This window comes from Sorghum bicolor, chromosome 5 (assembly GCF_000003195.3).
Source record: "Sorghum bicolor cultivar BTx623 chromosome 5, Sorghum_bicolor_NCBIv3, whole genome shotgun sequence".
Lineage (NCBI taxonomy): Eukaryota > Viridiplantae > Streptophyta > Magnoliopsida > Poales > Poaceae > Sorghum > Sorghum bicolor.
This window is the reverse complement of record NC_012874.2, coordinates 58,546,859-58,562,619: the sequence shown is the minus strand read 5'-3', so window position 1 is coordinate 58,562,619 and position 15,761 is coordinate 58,546,859. Positions and strand designations below refer to the sequence as shown.

Here is a 15,761-nt window from a genome sequence, read left to right as displayed (position 1 = left end):
GTCCAGGGGTTAATCGTTCAAGACAAGTTTCTATTTTGGTAGAGCCTCCCATAAACAACTTTTACTTCCGCTTGGACAGCAGGATCACTACTTACTAGATGAAACTCACTCTCTTACTCAAACTACCAACTTCTTTCCCACTCTTCTCTTTCTCTCTACTTTCTTCTCTTCACTACAAGAGCTCCTTCTCGGGAAACTGAAACTTGTGTGGTTTTGTGGAGTGTTTGTGTGAAGAAGATGGAGGTAGAATGTGGCTATTTATAGGAGGAAGAGGGGCAGGGCGGGCGCCCTTGGTAGGTGGGCGGGCGCCCACTTGTGATGCCCATCCTGGGTGTGCCTCCTCCACTTGCTTCCTTGCTTTGATCTTACGTAGAATAATGGATCATGGGTGGTGGTTGGCCGGTGGAAAAGTGCTGGTTAGTGGAGATATGTTGGTGGATCAAATTATGTGATGAGATGTATGTGAGGTGAAGTGTATGACATGTGGGACCCGAGGAGTGTGGGTCATGCTTCTAGATGATTAATATAATTAAATATAATGCAGGAGAATCTATAAGAATTAAAACTTATTTAAAATGATTATGGAAAATAGTTTTGTGCCTCCACAATAATTAATAAATATGGGTTGTTACACACCATGAATATTATTTATATGGAGCTTTTTTATTATTATAATTATGCTATGAATATATATGACTAATGCAAGAATTAATTATGCAGGAATTTAAATATGAGAAAATTAATAATGCGGATAAATACCGATTTACCTCCCGGTGAGGGTTTGGGATTTTTAGGTCCCCAAGCTGGACCTCCAAATCTTTTAATCTTCTGAGTTACCTTCCTCCGGATATGGTGTCTCCAGTGGTTCTTCATGAACTTCCTTCACTGTAGAGTCTCTCTCTGGTCTGGGTTTGAATGTGAAGTGTTCTTCTTGTCCGTTTATGTTGAATTTGATTTCTCCTTTTCTGACGTCAATGTGGGCATTGGCAGTGCTCAGAAATGGCCTTCCAAGGACACTTTTGAGTCAGGACTCATGTCCAAAACCACGAAATCTACTGGCACCAGGAAATCTCTGATCTTGACTGGAATGTTCTCGGCGATGCCCAACGGGTGTCGAACCGATTGATCCGCTAGTTGTAGGCACATTGATGTTGGTTCTAGGGTCGCATGCTCAAGCTTTTTGTAGACTGATGCTGGCATCACACTGACACTTCCTCCGAGATCACAAAGTGCATTGTTGAAGTGTTGGTTTCCGATCGAGCAGTCAATAGTGGGGCATCCGGGATCTTCCTTCTTCTTTGGTGGTTTGTTGAGGATGGCCGCACTACATTCTTCTGTCAGCTTGATAACCTCAGTGGTGGGCAGTGGTCTCTTCTTGTTAAGAATATCTCTAATGTACTTTGCATATGTAGGTACCTGTATGGCATCGAGCAGAGGTATGTTGACATATAATTTCTGAATGACCTCTACAAACTTACCAAACTGCTCATCCGACTGCAGTCCTCTGTTTCTTCTGGGAAATGGCAAATAGTTGGTGTCGTAAAAATCTTTCCTCATTTCTCTAGTTCTTGGTGGTTGTAGCAGATATTCTGCTCCAACTGGGCTTTCTTCTTCTATCACTGCTGGTTGCACTGGTGCTGATGTTCTTTGTTTCTCTTTTGGGTATGGGAAATCTCTGGTAGCTTTGCCACCTCTAGTAGTTATATTCTTTACCTGCTCAAGGTTAGTAGCAAGAGGCAGTGCAGCAGCTATTTTTATTAATTTAAGCTCTACCCTTTTATTAAGAGTGTTTTGCTCATCAAAGGCAGTTAGTAGAAAATCTATTTTATTGTGTATATCTTTTAGAGATGATTCATTTGTATCTAGCCTTTGTTTAACTTCATCATTAATTTTGGTTTGTTGAGCAATTATCTCTTTTAATGAAAGTTGCTTGAATGTATTACCTGAATTCATACCTTTGCTATTGGGTTGACTCGAAGTTGGTTGATATTTGTATGCTGTCTCAATGGCCCTTTGATCTTCTTTGAACTTGGCCCTCTGGTCAATTTAATGGAGCAAATTTTCCATCTTAGTTGATAATGCATTTAATTCTTCTGGTATTTCTTCAGTTTGATGACATTGTTGAGCTTTATCTTGGAACCAGCTTTGGTTTTCTGCTATCTTATCCAAAAGTATCTCTGCTTTTCCAGTTGTAAGATCCAAGAATGATCCTTTAGCAGATGCATCTAGGCACTCACGAGCCTTCTGGTTTAGTCCATGGTAGAAGGTCTGCATAAGTAACCATGTGGCCATTCCATGGTGAGGACAATCTGATATGTATCCTTGAAAACGCTCCCATGCTTCTGAAATGGCTTCTGTCTTCTGCTGTTGGAAACTGACAATATTTCCTCTTAAGGCAGTTGTTTTGCCTATAGGGAAAAACTTTGATAGAAAGGCATCTGACAAGTTCGTCCAGTTGTTGATGTTATCTTGATGAGTGTAGAACCACTTCCTCGCTTTTCCTTCTAGTGAGAATGGAAAAAGGCGAAGCAGTATGACGTCTTTGTCAACTCCGTTGATGTGGATTGTGCTTCCAATCTCTAAGAAATTCTGCAAGTGTGCACTAGCATCTTCATGTGCCTTTCCACTGAATTGTGTAGCTTGCACCAAATTGATGAGGCTTGGCTTGAGCTCAAACTCGGGTACTCCTTCTTCTACTGCAAGTCATGGACCAGTTGGAATGTTCTCAAGGCTTGGAGCAGAGAATTCTTGTAGGGTCTTCTGTGCCATAGCTTCAGCAATTGGTAGCTAGCTTCTTCTTCTTTTGATTGCTTTGGTTCTGATGATGAAGAGTTGAATGCACCCAAAGTCAATCCTGATATACCCTGTATAAAAATATAAACATAGAAAAACAACAGGGTGAACCTGCCAAAGCAGAGGTGCATTGTTATGATTTCTCACTTAGTAGCTGTTTTTATGCAATTATTTCTCTATAGTCTAGTCTAATATTTTATATGAATAACCTTGACTGATTTTCTGGCTTTCCTTACCGTTCCTAAGTATTACCCTTATGTTCCCTTTTATGACTTACTCATGAGACTCCCCGGCAACGGCGCCAGAAATGCTTGTTGACACTAGCTAACACCACTTAGATACTAGGTTGTCATCCCTAGCATGGTGCCAGAGTGTACAAAGGTATTTATAAATGTAAGGCTCTCTAGAAAATAATCTATTCTATCCGCAAGCGCACAGATAAAACACCTCATTGTAGTTTTTCACCAGGATAAGTATTCCAGGTATCGTTATTTATAATTTTGCTCAAGGGATGAAATTAAAGTAAGAGGGGCAAAATCTATCAAGGCATAGACTAGAGATAAACTTGCAAGAACATGATTACTAATGAGAAACTCGTCACACAGTCACTTACTTTAGCAGGGGGTAAACCATAAAGATAATGATAATTAATTATAAGTTTAAGGGATAAATAACACAGCGATTAGAAAATAGACTACTCCTCATATATGTAGGTGATGTTGGATTAGCTAGAGAATGGATTCTAAGTTATCTACTAACTACTAAGTCATAATCTACTCTAGTTATCTACAAGATCATATATAGCATAAAAGACTCTTCATTCATGTATAAGGAACATTGATAAAGTAAATTAGAGCATCGCATGACTTACTCCACAATACCGGTTCTGCCTGTCCTATCAACGGAGGGTGGACTATATAAGAATCAACAAAGCTGTCACTATCGCGAACTACCACACGACCCGACCAATAGGATACATTTGCAGATAAATAACATCTACGCACCACGCTCACATGTGATCTATCACCTAACTCCCTCGCGTCAAGAGCTAAGCGCTTTGCAAACTTATACATAAACTCATTATCAATTAGAACTATATCAAATATAGAACTAGAGCAAACTAAGAACATAATAATTAGAGACATAATGCAATTAGAACAAAGAATTAGAGAAAGATATGAATAATACCAATCTTTATTACCGAAGATCCGAATCCAGAGCGTAGTGCTCTACTTCTCTAATTGCTATCTAATCAAACCTCTAAACTTGAAGGATTAGGGAGTAGCTAATTCTAATTCTCTATGGGAGAGAAGCACTAAACCCTAACTTTGATGGCTACCTCTGCATAATGATTTCTTCTCTTCTCCTCTCCCTCCAGGGGGGGAAGGCCTTGGTTTTATAGTATTTTCAAGTGAATGTGGGTCGTCAGATCAAACCGACATAGATTGTATGGTTTAGATTGATCCTTTAGGTCGGTGGAGCGTAGTCCCGAAGCAGAGTCCCGATTGGACTCCAACCCTTGGCGGGCGCCCAAGGGGGGTGGGCGGCCGCCCTGCCCCCGAGCCCGATCGTGCTCTCGTTCGTTCCCGTGGCTTCTGGACTTTTCTAGATTGAGGAAAATTGCGCGGCACGTAATTATCTCGTTGTAAACATGACATGTGGGCCTTCTCTCCATTTTCTCTGATAACCCCCTGCAGAAATAGATAAACACCAAAGCTCGTGGAATTCTGTCACATAAAACCCTAATTCTAGATGTTTGTTTCATATTGATCCTTTTCCATGTTTATTTGATTATTAATTTTAGTACTTAAGGACAGTCAACAATCACATATATATATATTACGTAAACATGACATAACACAATATAGAACACTAAATATATATACTACATAAATATCACATATATATAGAAAATAAAAATAAAAAATAAAATTACTAAGAAAATAATATAAAAACAAACATAATTAACAAATGATAAAAAGTGCATAGAGCAAATAAAATTAATGAATAATTTAAATAAGGATAAAAATAAAATTAAAAGAAAATAAAATATAAAATAAGAATGAAGAAACATAGAAAATATGAAAAGAAAAAAGAGAAACAAATAGAAGCAAGGAAGATCAATAAAAATAAAACAAAAAGAAAAAGGAAATAAAAGGTAAAATTAAAACAAGAAAAGAATAAGGAAAGGACAGAAAATAAAATAAAATCAAAAAACAAAAACTGAAAAGAAATGAAAAAGGAAGAATATAGACAGAAAAAAGAAAATAACAATGAAGAAACATAAAGTATATGGATTTTAAAACCCGTAACAACGTACGGGCATTAACCTAGTATATATATAAGTATGTTATTAAGAGCATAGGGCTTCTAATAATTAATAGAAGCCCCAGCCCAAGCTCTACCTATCTGGTTCAACTATAGATGGCCATCGGGCCGTGCCGGCCCGGCCCGGCAGCACGGCGGGCCGTGCCGTGCCTCCATCGTGCTGCGGCGGGCCATCGTGCCGCCGGGCCGTGCCATGGACGTGCCTCGTGCCTGGCCTACGGCCCAAGGCACGGCCCACGGGCCGTTTTTCCGTGCCGTGCCGCCCGGTGAGCACGGCCGTTTTCACCGGGCCGTGCCGGCCCTTGGCCCGTTACGTTACCAGTGGACAGATAATAAGACTAAGTCACTAAGAGTCTAAGACAACACACAGTCACACACCAGAGGCACAGACAACACATAAGAGACAAGATATAGGAATAACTACTATCAAAATGAGCTGTTTATGTGCAATGCTGCCTCATTAAAAACCTTTCTAGGTAAAACTCACCCTTGTGAGAAACCCTAGAAAGGAAAAAAGAGTGCAGCCAGCTCGAAATTGTCAATGTCATAATTCTATCCTATTACATCACATCAGTTGCAAATTGCCAAATTCAATGACTTAGTGAGTTCACAACAGCAAAAGTTCTCATCTACTGATCTGATCAACATAAACTGATCAACATCACTACATTGCCAGATTGCCTCACTTCACTCTCACTGGTATGACAGTTTTCATAAGCATATCACGTTGTTCACCAAACAATTTAGTCATATCTCTAGTGGTGGTCTGCCTAGATACCTTTTCAAACAGAGGATTATGAGCACGCTTAATGTATTCTTCCCATGCCTGAGTCTCACCTATGCCTAAAGGAAGATCAAGCCTAGCAATCAAACGACATAGTTCTAACCGAGCAACCATAGGATCATAAACCCAATTTTTCAAGCCATCAGGGTTCAATGCAAGCTTAGACTGTGTCATAGTAGCATGATTACGTTTAGCCATACATGATTTCATGTGTCGTCTCAAATGGCCAGTCCCAGCAGCAGATCTAGCAGTGTAACGCGTGCGGCAATGCTTACAGATAGCAGCTACACGAACCTTATTCTCCTTGATCTCATGAAAATACTCCCAAATAGCAGATTTGTTCTTACCAGTCCCAGTGGTTGAGGTGCCATGAGTCTCAGTGGAGGCCTCCACTCCACCGTCGTCGGCATCGAGGTTGATGGGATCCGGCTGGCTGCCGTCACCGTCACCAAGGTCGATCCCAAACAACGCAGCAGCGTCTTCACGGATGTCGTCGTCGTCCTCAGCCTCCAGCAAGTCGTCCGAGTGCGGCGCTAGGTCCTCGCCATCGCTGGGGGGTTGCGCCACCCGCGTTGCGAGCCCAGCACCAGCACTGGATGGTGCTGATGCGGCCGGACTAGCCAGGCCACCACGGCCCCGGCCACGAGCACCAGCCCCGGCACCGCCCCTCAACGGACGCATGGCGGGCGGCCTGGCCATGTCTACCCCAGAGGAGGAAGACGCAGCGTCAGGCACCAACCTACAAAGGCAAGAAAGAAGAAGAGGTGAGAAAAACGCCGGTGAAGAAAGATGCGAATCTAGGGTTAGGGTTAGGGTTACGGAGTACATACCTCCTCCGGAGCCCGGTGCCGGAGAAGAAGAGGTGAGAAAAACAGAGAAGTAATTAGAAAGGACGGCGAGCGACGGTGGAGCAAGTTACATGAACACGGACGGACTCACATGGTTCACTGGAGAAGGAGAGGGGAGGAGGGAAAAGGAGGAAGGAAAGGGATAGGGGATTAGCGAACTCAGGCGTCGGCGACGGCCGACGGCGACTCGACGTCGAGGTGGAGTGGCAGACGGTGGCGGTCCAGGCAGATCTAGATCGGAGAGCGGAGAGAGAGACTGAGAGAGCTTCAGTCGCCCAGTCGGCAGTCACGAGCGAGAGGAGGACGAGAGCTGCGGCGCGGCGGAGGCGGAATGGAATGAGGAGGGTTAGGGTTTTGGGGGCGCCCGCGCGGCGCGGGGGGCGCTTATATATGGCGTGGGGCGCTGGGGCGTGGGGGTGGGGCGTGGGCCGTTGCCCCCTCGCGGTCGCGGCCTGCCTGGCCTTAGGAGCGGAGGGGAGGGGACCGGGCCGCGCACCGGGCCGGCCTGTTTGCCGTGCCGCACGAGCGAGAGGAGGACGAGAGCTGCGGCGCGGCGGAGGCGGAATGGAATGAGGAGGGTTAGGGTTTTGGGGGCGCCCGCGCGGCGCGGGGGGCGCTTATATATGGCGTGGGGCGCTGGGGCGTGGGGGTGGGGCGTGGGCCGTTGCCCCCTCGCGGTCGCGGCCTGCCTGGCCTTAGGAGCGGAGGGGAGGGGACCGGGCCGCGCACCGGGCCGGCCTGTTTGCCGTGCCGTGCCCGGGCCGTGCCACGGGCTGGGGTGACGGCCCAGGCACGGCCTGGTGCCTCGGGCCGGGCCGGCACGGGCACGACAACACCGGGCCGGGCCGTGCCTCGGGCCGGGCCAAAACCACGTGCCGCGGGCCGGGCCAGCGGGCCTCGGGCTGCATGGCCAAGTATAGGTTGAACCGAACCAGCAGGCCAGACTAGGTGCACCATGTGGTCCGCTCGTGTCACAAAAAATGAAAAAGAAAAATACATGGTCCCCTCCAGCCCACATCCTCTATTTTGAATTGAGTCCCCATTATCTCTCTCCGGTTCATTTTGAATTTGTCTTTTCTCTCTTCTCTCTCTCTGAGGCCTTGTTTAGTTTGAAAAAATTTTCAAAATTTCCCGTCACATCGAATCTTTGGTCGCATGCATAGAACATTAAATATAGATGAAAATAAAAACTAATTGCACAGTTTACCTGTAATTTGTGAGATGAATCTTTTGAGCCTAGTTACTCCATGATTGGACAATGTTTGTCAAATAAAAATAAAAATACTACACTAGCCAAAAACCAAAAATTTTGCGAACTAAACAAAGCCTGAGCATAGCCACGACCACGAGCAGTTATGGCGGCGGCTCGTGGCACCTCGTGTGGCCACGATGCAGGCTCCCTCCTCCTCGATGTGATGGTGCGCCGGCGGCACCTCATCCACGGTGCGTTGTTGCAGCCTCGAGCGGTGCTCCTTCCTTGGCGGTGGCGCTCTATCTAGCTCACGTGGCACTGGAGAACTCCGGGCAACGGTGCTGCCGATGAGATCTTAGGCAGTGGTGGCAGGTTCGGCATCCCGGTGCCTCTTCCCCAGCCGCGTGGTCTCTGGCTGCGATTTTTGGTGTTCGAGTGTTGGTCTTGTTCGAGTTACTATTCACCCATCTTCCCCTTTCTTGACTCATGCTCGATTTGAGCTTTTCATTGAAAATTGTTTGGTTCAGATGATGCTTCGTCGAGTGATGAACAAGATCCTCGAGTGATTTGAGCTAATTCCACGCATGCATCAAAATCCAAGCCGATTTTCATTTTGGGGAAAAGCTCGTGTTCTTGGCTCGATTCGAAATTTTCCATGGCCTAAATAGAAATTGGGCCATGATTCTTTCAGGATAGCTCACTATCTCTTTTGTGATTCTCTGTGCAAAATTTGAGATCGATTTATGGAGTTTTGAGTCGGTTTTTGTTTGATTTTCTTTCCATGGTTTTCCTGTTCATCCGCTCGGGAGTGCTCAGTTTATGCTCGTGTTTGGTTCGTCCTTTGCGGATGTCTTCTCAGCCATGTTTTCAAACATAGGAGCTAGGTTTTCACCTAAATGCTCTTCTATCTGTTCTTCTACTTATTCTTCAAATTCCTCTTCTAGTGTTGGAGCTGGCTCCTCTGAAGAGCTAGCTTGAGCAGCGGAGGGTGTTCCTGATGGTGACTCAAATTTGTCCCTTGCTTCTACAAACTTTTCTTTCTAAGGAGTTTCTCGATTGTCAGTAAAGTTAATTGGAAGAGAAAAACCATTCATTCATCACCCTGCATAAGATAAGAAAATGATAATGACGAAGGGTGTACCTGATTGAGTTAGAGATCGATTGGTAATATGACTTTATCCATGTGTATATATGTTATCAATATATCGTAAGTTTATTGTGCCTTTCCCGGCAACGGCGTCAAAAATGCTTGTTGACATTTACTACCGTCATTACTAAAATGCAGGAATAACTCCTACCCCTAGCAACAACGCTAGAAATGCTCGGTATATAATTAACTTGTCATTTAGCAACTAGTCACTTCTTAATTACTAACATTCCTAACATGGAGTAGGTTGTCATCCCTAATTGTATTGCTTGGAAATCATTATAGATTTACATGTACTAATGTGACTAGGCAGATATAAAAGATATGAATATAACATGATTGTAAAATAAATAGGTTCTGCATGCATACAGATAATTATACCGTTGTAGCATTTTACCTAGGGAGTTCATCTAGGTTGTCGATTTATATTTATACCACTAGGAAAGCTATGTAATAAACTATAGTTTTGTTATATTGATAAGAAACTATATAAGATGAATAAGTGATATTACCAATATCATGTAATCTACTCATAATAGGCAGATGTCACAAGATAAATATGGATAAATATGGGTGATAGCATAATCATCAAGTATCATAATTATGGATAATCATCAGATCATCTACTAGTCATAACCATAGTTAGCCATTCCATAAACTAGGGAGTTCGATCTAAGATAATTCTATAACTGCATCACTGAATAACTTTAATTAGTACAATTACATCAAGGAATCATTGTTAAGTTAACCCTATATCATAATCACATGCAAAGAGGCATCAACTAATGGGGGGTATTAAGTCATAAGGGTCACCTCCTTCGCGACTGTGCCCTTGCTAGTCCTACGTACGGAGGGTGGACTATAGAGGAACCAACACAGCTTTCACCTGCGTGGACTACCACACGTCCCGCCATGTCAGGGTGCACTCGCAGATAAACAAGATATCTAGACACCACGTCTACATATTGTCTACCATCTTCCCAACGATCAATTAGGTAAACGCTATACGAGCAATTACATGAATTCAATAAGATCAAACCAACTATCCAAGACATATAATCAAAGTAGACAATGACTATTGCAATTAAGAACATATGAGTCTATTAAGAATAAAGTCTCCCTAATATATAACAAATACAATAAAGTAAGAACTAGATCAATTACCAAACTCTTGCGCTCTAGAGCCAAACTCTTGCGCTCCAGACCGACGCCAGGGCTCCAAATCCCAATGAACTAGATCTCTCTTCTACTTCTAATCTAGCTAACTAGAACTATGAACTAGAAGGCTCTTGATGAACTAGAAGGCTGTTGATGCTTGATGGCTTGAGGCCTTGATGAATGAATTGGCTCCTCCCAGGGGGGGTGTACCCATGTATTTATAGTCCGGTGGGATGCGCGTGCGCCGCAGGATCAAACCGACGTAACCAAGGGTCAAGATGCATCAGGAGAGGTAGTGGAGGAACATTCTAGAAGGGGGGCCCCAACCCTAACCCTAGGGCGCCACCCAGCCCCACCTAGTGGTGGCCTGGCCCTCCATTGCTTCGGGTGTCTTCTAGATGGTTCCTGAGTCTTCCTGTGATGTTTCCCGTAGCGGATAACTTTCGCGTTTATTTTACACTTGAATCCCTCTTTTCAGCTTTTCTGAAATAAACCTTAGAAAATACAGGATATGTAAAACTCGTGGAAATTGTTAGTTAAAACCCTAGACTAGTGTGTTTTCATGTTTTCTTTTGGGTCTAAAGTTCTAATAAAAGTTGACGTTAACCACCATTAACAGTTGGTAATCCCTGGTTCTAAAATTGCCCATGTTCAGCCTTACAAATATTACAAAGAAGCTAGCTTGAAGAAATTAAACTTGGGAATAACTATGCATGAATATCCCTTCAATATAGTTGAGCATTAGTATCTTGTTGATTTTATCAAATCTCTCCATCCCAGCTTTCCAATAAAATCCCGTGTCACTATTAGGAAAGAAATAATGGACACATATCTTGTTGAAAAGGAAACTTTGTATGCACACTTGAAAACTTTGAAGTGCCACTTTAGTGCAATAATGGATATGTGGACCTCATGCCCAAACAAAGAATACATGTGTGTTACTATTCATTAGATAGATGATAATTGGCACATACAAAAGAGAATTATTGGTTTCTTAATGTAAAAGGTAGGCATACTGGTGCAAAGTTGTCTCAAACATTCACTGAAGTTATGGTTAAGTGGTACATTGAGAATAGATTATTTTCTTTGACTTTGGATAATGTTAGTTCAAATAAAGTGGATGTCAACGATATAATTTCAGATTTGAAGAACATTGGTAATGGTTCCCTAGTATGTGATGGGATATTTTTTTCAAGTCAGATGTGTCTGCCATATTCTGAATTTAGTTGCTAGAGATGGGTTGAAAGTCATTTCAGGAAGATCAAATCACTTGTACTAGTTGTGAAAGGGTCTCCATTGTAGTAGGAAGAGCTTATGAAGTGTGCCATTAAAGCTAGGTTGGATACAAAGAGGGGTATTCAAATGGATGTTTGAACAAGGTGGAACTCTACCTATCTAATGTTGTGAGATGCCTTGTACTACAAGGATGCATTTATTAGGCTTAAGTCTTCAAATCACCGTAAGTATGGCAAGTTTTCTCCATCTGCGGCTGAATGGGACAATGCATTGACACTTTATAGTTGCTTGAAGAAATTTTATGATCTTTGTGAAATTCTCTCTAGCACTTCATACCCTACTGCAAACTTGTTTTATAGAGGTTTCTGTGAGATAAAGGTCTTGCTTGATGAGTGGTGCTATGATGAAAATATTACAATTAGAGAAATGGCAATTTCTATGAATGTAAAATTTGAGAAATATTGGGAGCAGTCCAACATTGCACTAGCTTTAGCCTATTTTCTTGAGCCTAGGTAAAAGAAAAGGGGCATTGAGTACAACAAGAAGAAGTTCCATGGTGTCTATTATCAAGCTGAACTTGATGAGTTTGTTAGTGTGGTAAAGAAACTGTACAACTTTTATGCTATATCATCAAAGAAAACTAGTCAAGGGGCTGCACCTGCACCTAGATCTAGTAACATAACGGATGTACTAATGGGAAATGTAGACCATGGCCTAGAAGAATTCTTGTATGAAGCAAGTGAACCTGGAATGGTTCAGTCAAATGAGTTGGACATGTATATGACAGAACCACTAGTGAAACTTTATGGTGAGTTTGACATTTTAGCATGGTGGAAAACAAGAGAGAACAATATCCTATCCTTTCACAAATTGTTCGGAATGTAAGGGCCATGCAAGTGTCAACAGTTAAATCCAAGTCTGCTTTTAGTGCTGCTGGCCATGTTGTTGATTCCTATCACAGTCGTCTTGATCCTGAGATGGTACATGCTTTAATTTGCTCAAAGGATTGGATTGCTGCAGCAAGTAAAGGTGCTAATTGTACTTGTTATTTTCACATAGATACTTGTAGTTGAGACTTGCACTTGCAGCCGAATAATGCATTTAACTTTATCCTTCCTTATCTTTTCAGATTTTAGAAAGCTTGGATCAATTGTGAGTGATCTTGAGGTTGATGCTTTGACTAATGTTGTGGCTAAACTGAAAATTGAGGTATGTTTATTGGCTGCTTCCTATGAAATATACTAGTTGCACGCTTTTTATGAAATATACTAGCTGCTACATCTAATTTTAATTAACTTTGCATATTTGTAGGAAAATAACGAGGGAGATGAGGACAGTGAGGTGGACAATGAGGAAGCAAATGACATGAAAAGTGATCCTGACATCATGGATGATGCCGATGAACTGTAGATGTTCATGTCCTATGATCCTATATGTCTATTAATTAATTGCTTATTCTAAACTTGTATTACCGTGTCGACGACTATATGTTTGTGAATTGTGATGATACTTAAGACCCTAGGTCATGCAGTCGTTATTTGTTAACTATTATGTGATCATGCACTTAGTTTGGTCATGCACATTTTTAAAGTTATGGACCTTGGGCCGGTATTTCGTATTGAATTTTTGTCTGCCATAATTCTAGTCGAATTGGTTCGTTTTCGAAACACCAAAAGTTCGTTTTCGTTTTTGTTTCCGGCTATATCGTTACCTCTTTCGTGTCCGTATTCAAATATAAATGTGGAAAACAACAAGAGTTTTTCGACCATTTCCGACCGAACCCATCCTTAGCCAGCATATATATATAGTCTAAGAGCAAGTTTAATATGCTTGTCTTAAAGCCAAGCCAAGTCATAGTATAAAGTAAAGCTTAAAAGACTACTTGTACAATAGTTTATCTCCTGAACATATTTTTTAATAGCAAATGGATCCCATCATCAACTCTCATTCTCCTCTCTCAGTAGCGCTGGAATCAATGTGTCCGGTCTCTCACAGCAAAGTAGTGACAGCCCCATATAGCACACGAAAATGTGCAATCTCGGGGCACTGGATTGCGCCAAGCATCTTCTCGTTCCTCCTTTCTGTCTCTCTTCCATCTAGACATTTGCTGATATATGGCTTGGCTATAAGACAAGCTGAGGTGTATTATTATTCTTGCTATAATAGTCTCATCACAGAGTCTTCTTCTTACCAATAAATCACTAATTTTCGTCCTGCCTGTCTGTGGCATGCAACACAATTGTCTCGATTGTGAGTCCAGGGCCGAGCCCCGACATGACCCCCCACTGGCAGTTCTTTTCCTTAGCGTCGTCTTCGCAGCGGCGGCGGCGGCGGCGGCGTATCTCGTCAAGAACAAAGATGACCGTCGCGCCCATCATGTTGCCGTACTCACTTAGCACGTGCCGGCTGGCAGCAAGCTTCCCGGGTTCCAGACCGAGAGTTGCCTCGTAGCTGTCCAAGATGGCACGGCCGCCTGGGTGCACCGCCCAGAAGAGCCCGTTCCGGCCACCGTCGCCGTCGCTTGCGTTCACGAGGCCTAGCGGCGCCAGCGAGTCAGCTAGGCACCGCTCCAAGCTGCCGCAGACAAGCCTCGGCACCTCGACGGACAAGTGACTGTCCACAAGGCCGTTCTCTCTGAGATTCATTACCACTGCTTGTTCTGTTCCCGGCAACGTCGTCTGCGAGGCGGATACCATGTGGAAGATGGGCCGCTCCATGGGGATGGGGCTGCTGCTTGCCGCCGGCTCCGCGCCGACGATGACTGCGCCGGCGCCATCAGCGAACAGCGTCATGGCGATGATCTTGTCCAGGTCGGCCGCGGCGTCGACGTCCGGTGAAGTGAACATCAGGATCTTGGCCTGAGCGCAGGCCACGAGCACGCGGGCGCCGCGGTTGTTCTCAGCGATGTCCTTAGCGATGCGGAGCGCGGTAAGACCAGCAGAGCATCCGTGGAGGTACAGGAGGGTGCGGCGCACGGTCGGACGGAGGCCAAGCAACCCTGCAAGGCGCAGGTCAGCGCCAGGTTCGTTGGCGCCGGAGTTGGTGACGACGATTTGATCGGTGATGTCGGCCGCCGGACGGCCCCAGTCCACGATCGCCCTTGAGGCTGCTTCCGCTGCGAGGTTGGGCGCAGCGTCCGCGATGATGCTTAACCTCGTCTTGAGCGACGGCAGGGTGCGGTCGATCAACTCCGGGTGGCCGCCGATGATCTCCTCGGTGTGGTAAAAATAACGCTTCTTGATTCCTGATCTGTCACCTGTGTGTGAAGTGAGAATATTGTTGTCATTACGTTTCCTTGTCGCTCTTTTCACTGAGATGTGTTACCTTTAATTAAACTGAACCATGTTCGTACAAATCTTCTTGGTCTTGGCCTTGAGCTCTGCGAGGCGGTCGCTCTTGGTGACGTGAAAGTACCAGTCAGCGAAGTGGTCTTGTAGCACGCAGTTCGTCGGGTTTGCCGTGCCGAGGCCCAGTATCGCCGCGGGGCCATCGGCTCGCTGTCTCTGGTGGATGTCATGCAGTACGGTGGCCAAATGGAAGCTGCTAATTCTGGCCATGTCTTTAATTTGCCTCACCTGAGCAGGTGACCTTGTAGAGCTCTATATTGACGCAGTGATTCGACGTTCATATATATATACAACGAGGCGCACAGAAAGATGCTCGACGTTGACTAATCGTAATTGTGTGCATTCATGTGAAAAGAATGCATGCTGGTGTGGTAACAGCCAACGGCTTATATGGCAACTTCCATTGTACCTTTTAATGTACGCTTCATGTGATTCTTGAGGTATCTTGTTGAAAGCACGAGGACACTATTCCAACCGAAAATGAATTTTGGAAGAGGACAAAGTGGCTGATGGACATAAATGTTATGGCATTATAATTACATAATTACTTCAAACAAATCTGATCCATTATTTTTTTTGAATTTTTTGAGTTAACTAATTAATTAATCTTGGAATGTTTCTGAGCCTGTCTACTCACCGCAGGGCCTTGTGCGCATTAGGATAAGTTTAATCATTCGAGAAAGAGGTTTGATAAGTTTAGTGGAATGGGTTTGAATATAGAGGCCTCGCGAACTATACCAGAAAGTGAGTAGGCAACAAGTGATGGTATGGAAGTAGAAGATATTCTCTGGTATCCTCATCCTCACATTAGGCTCTGATCGGTGTTGCAAAGCGGATGTACCACAACATTGACTCCAAACATTAGATCATCAAACTCTGGCTGTTCACAAATTCAGTCATACGGGTGCACAACGAATCTCTTGGTGTC

The 15,761-nt window shown here is 43.9% G+C and overlaps 1 protein-coding gene across 1 annotated transcript; it reads right to left on the bottom strand.

The window, feature by feature from the left end:
* LOC8056974 (bisdemethoxycurcumin synthase) lies at positions 13,327–15,071 on the bottom strand. Its single transcript, XM_002449570.2, has 2 exons — positions 14,839–15,071; positions 13,327–14,742 (listed from the first exon to the last, which is right to left on the bottom strand). The coding sequence occupies exons 1-2, from the start codon at positions 15,041–15,043 to the stop codon at positions 13,688–13,690; spliced, it is 1,260 nt and encodes a 419-aa protein (XP_002449615.1). The 5' UTR covers positions 15,044–15,071; the 3' UTR covers positions 13,327–13,687.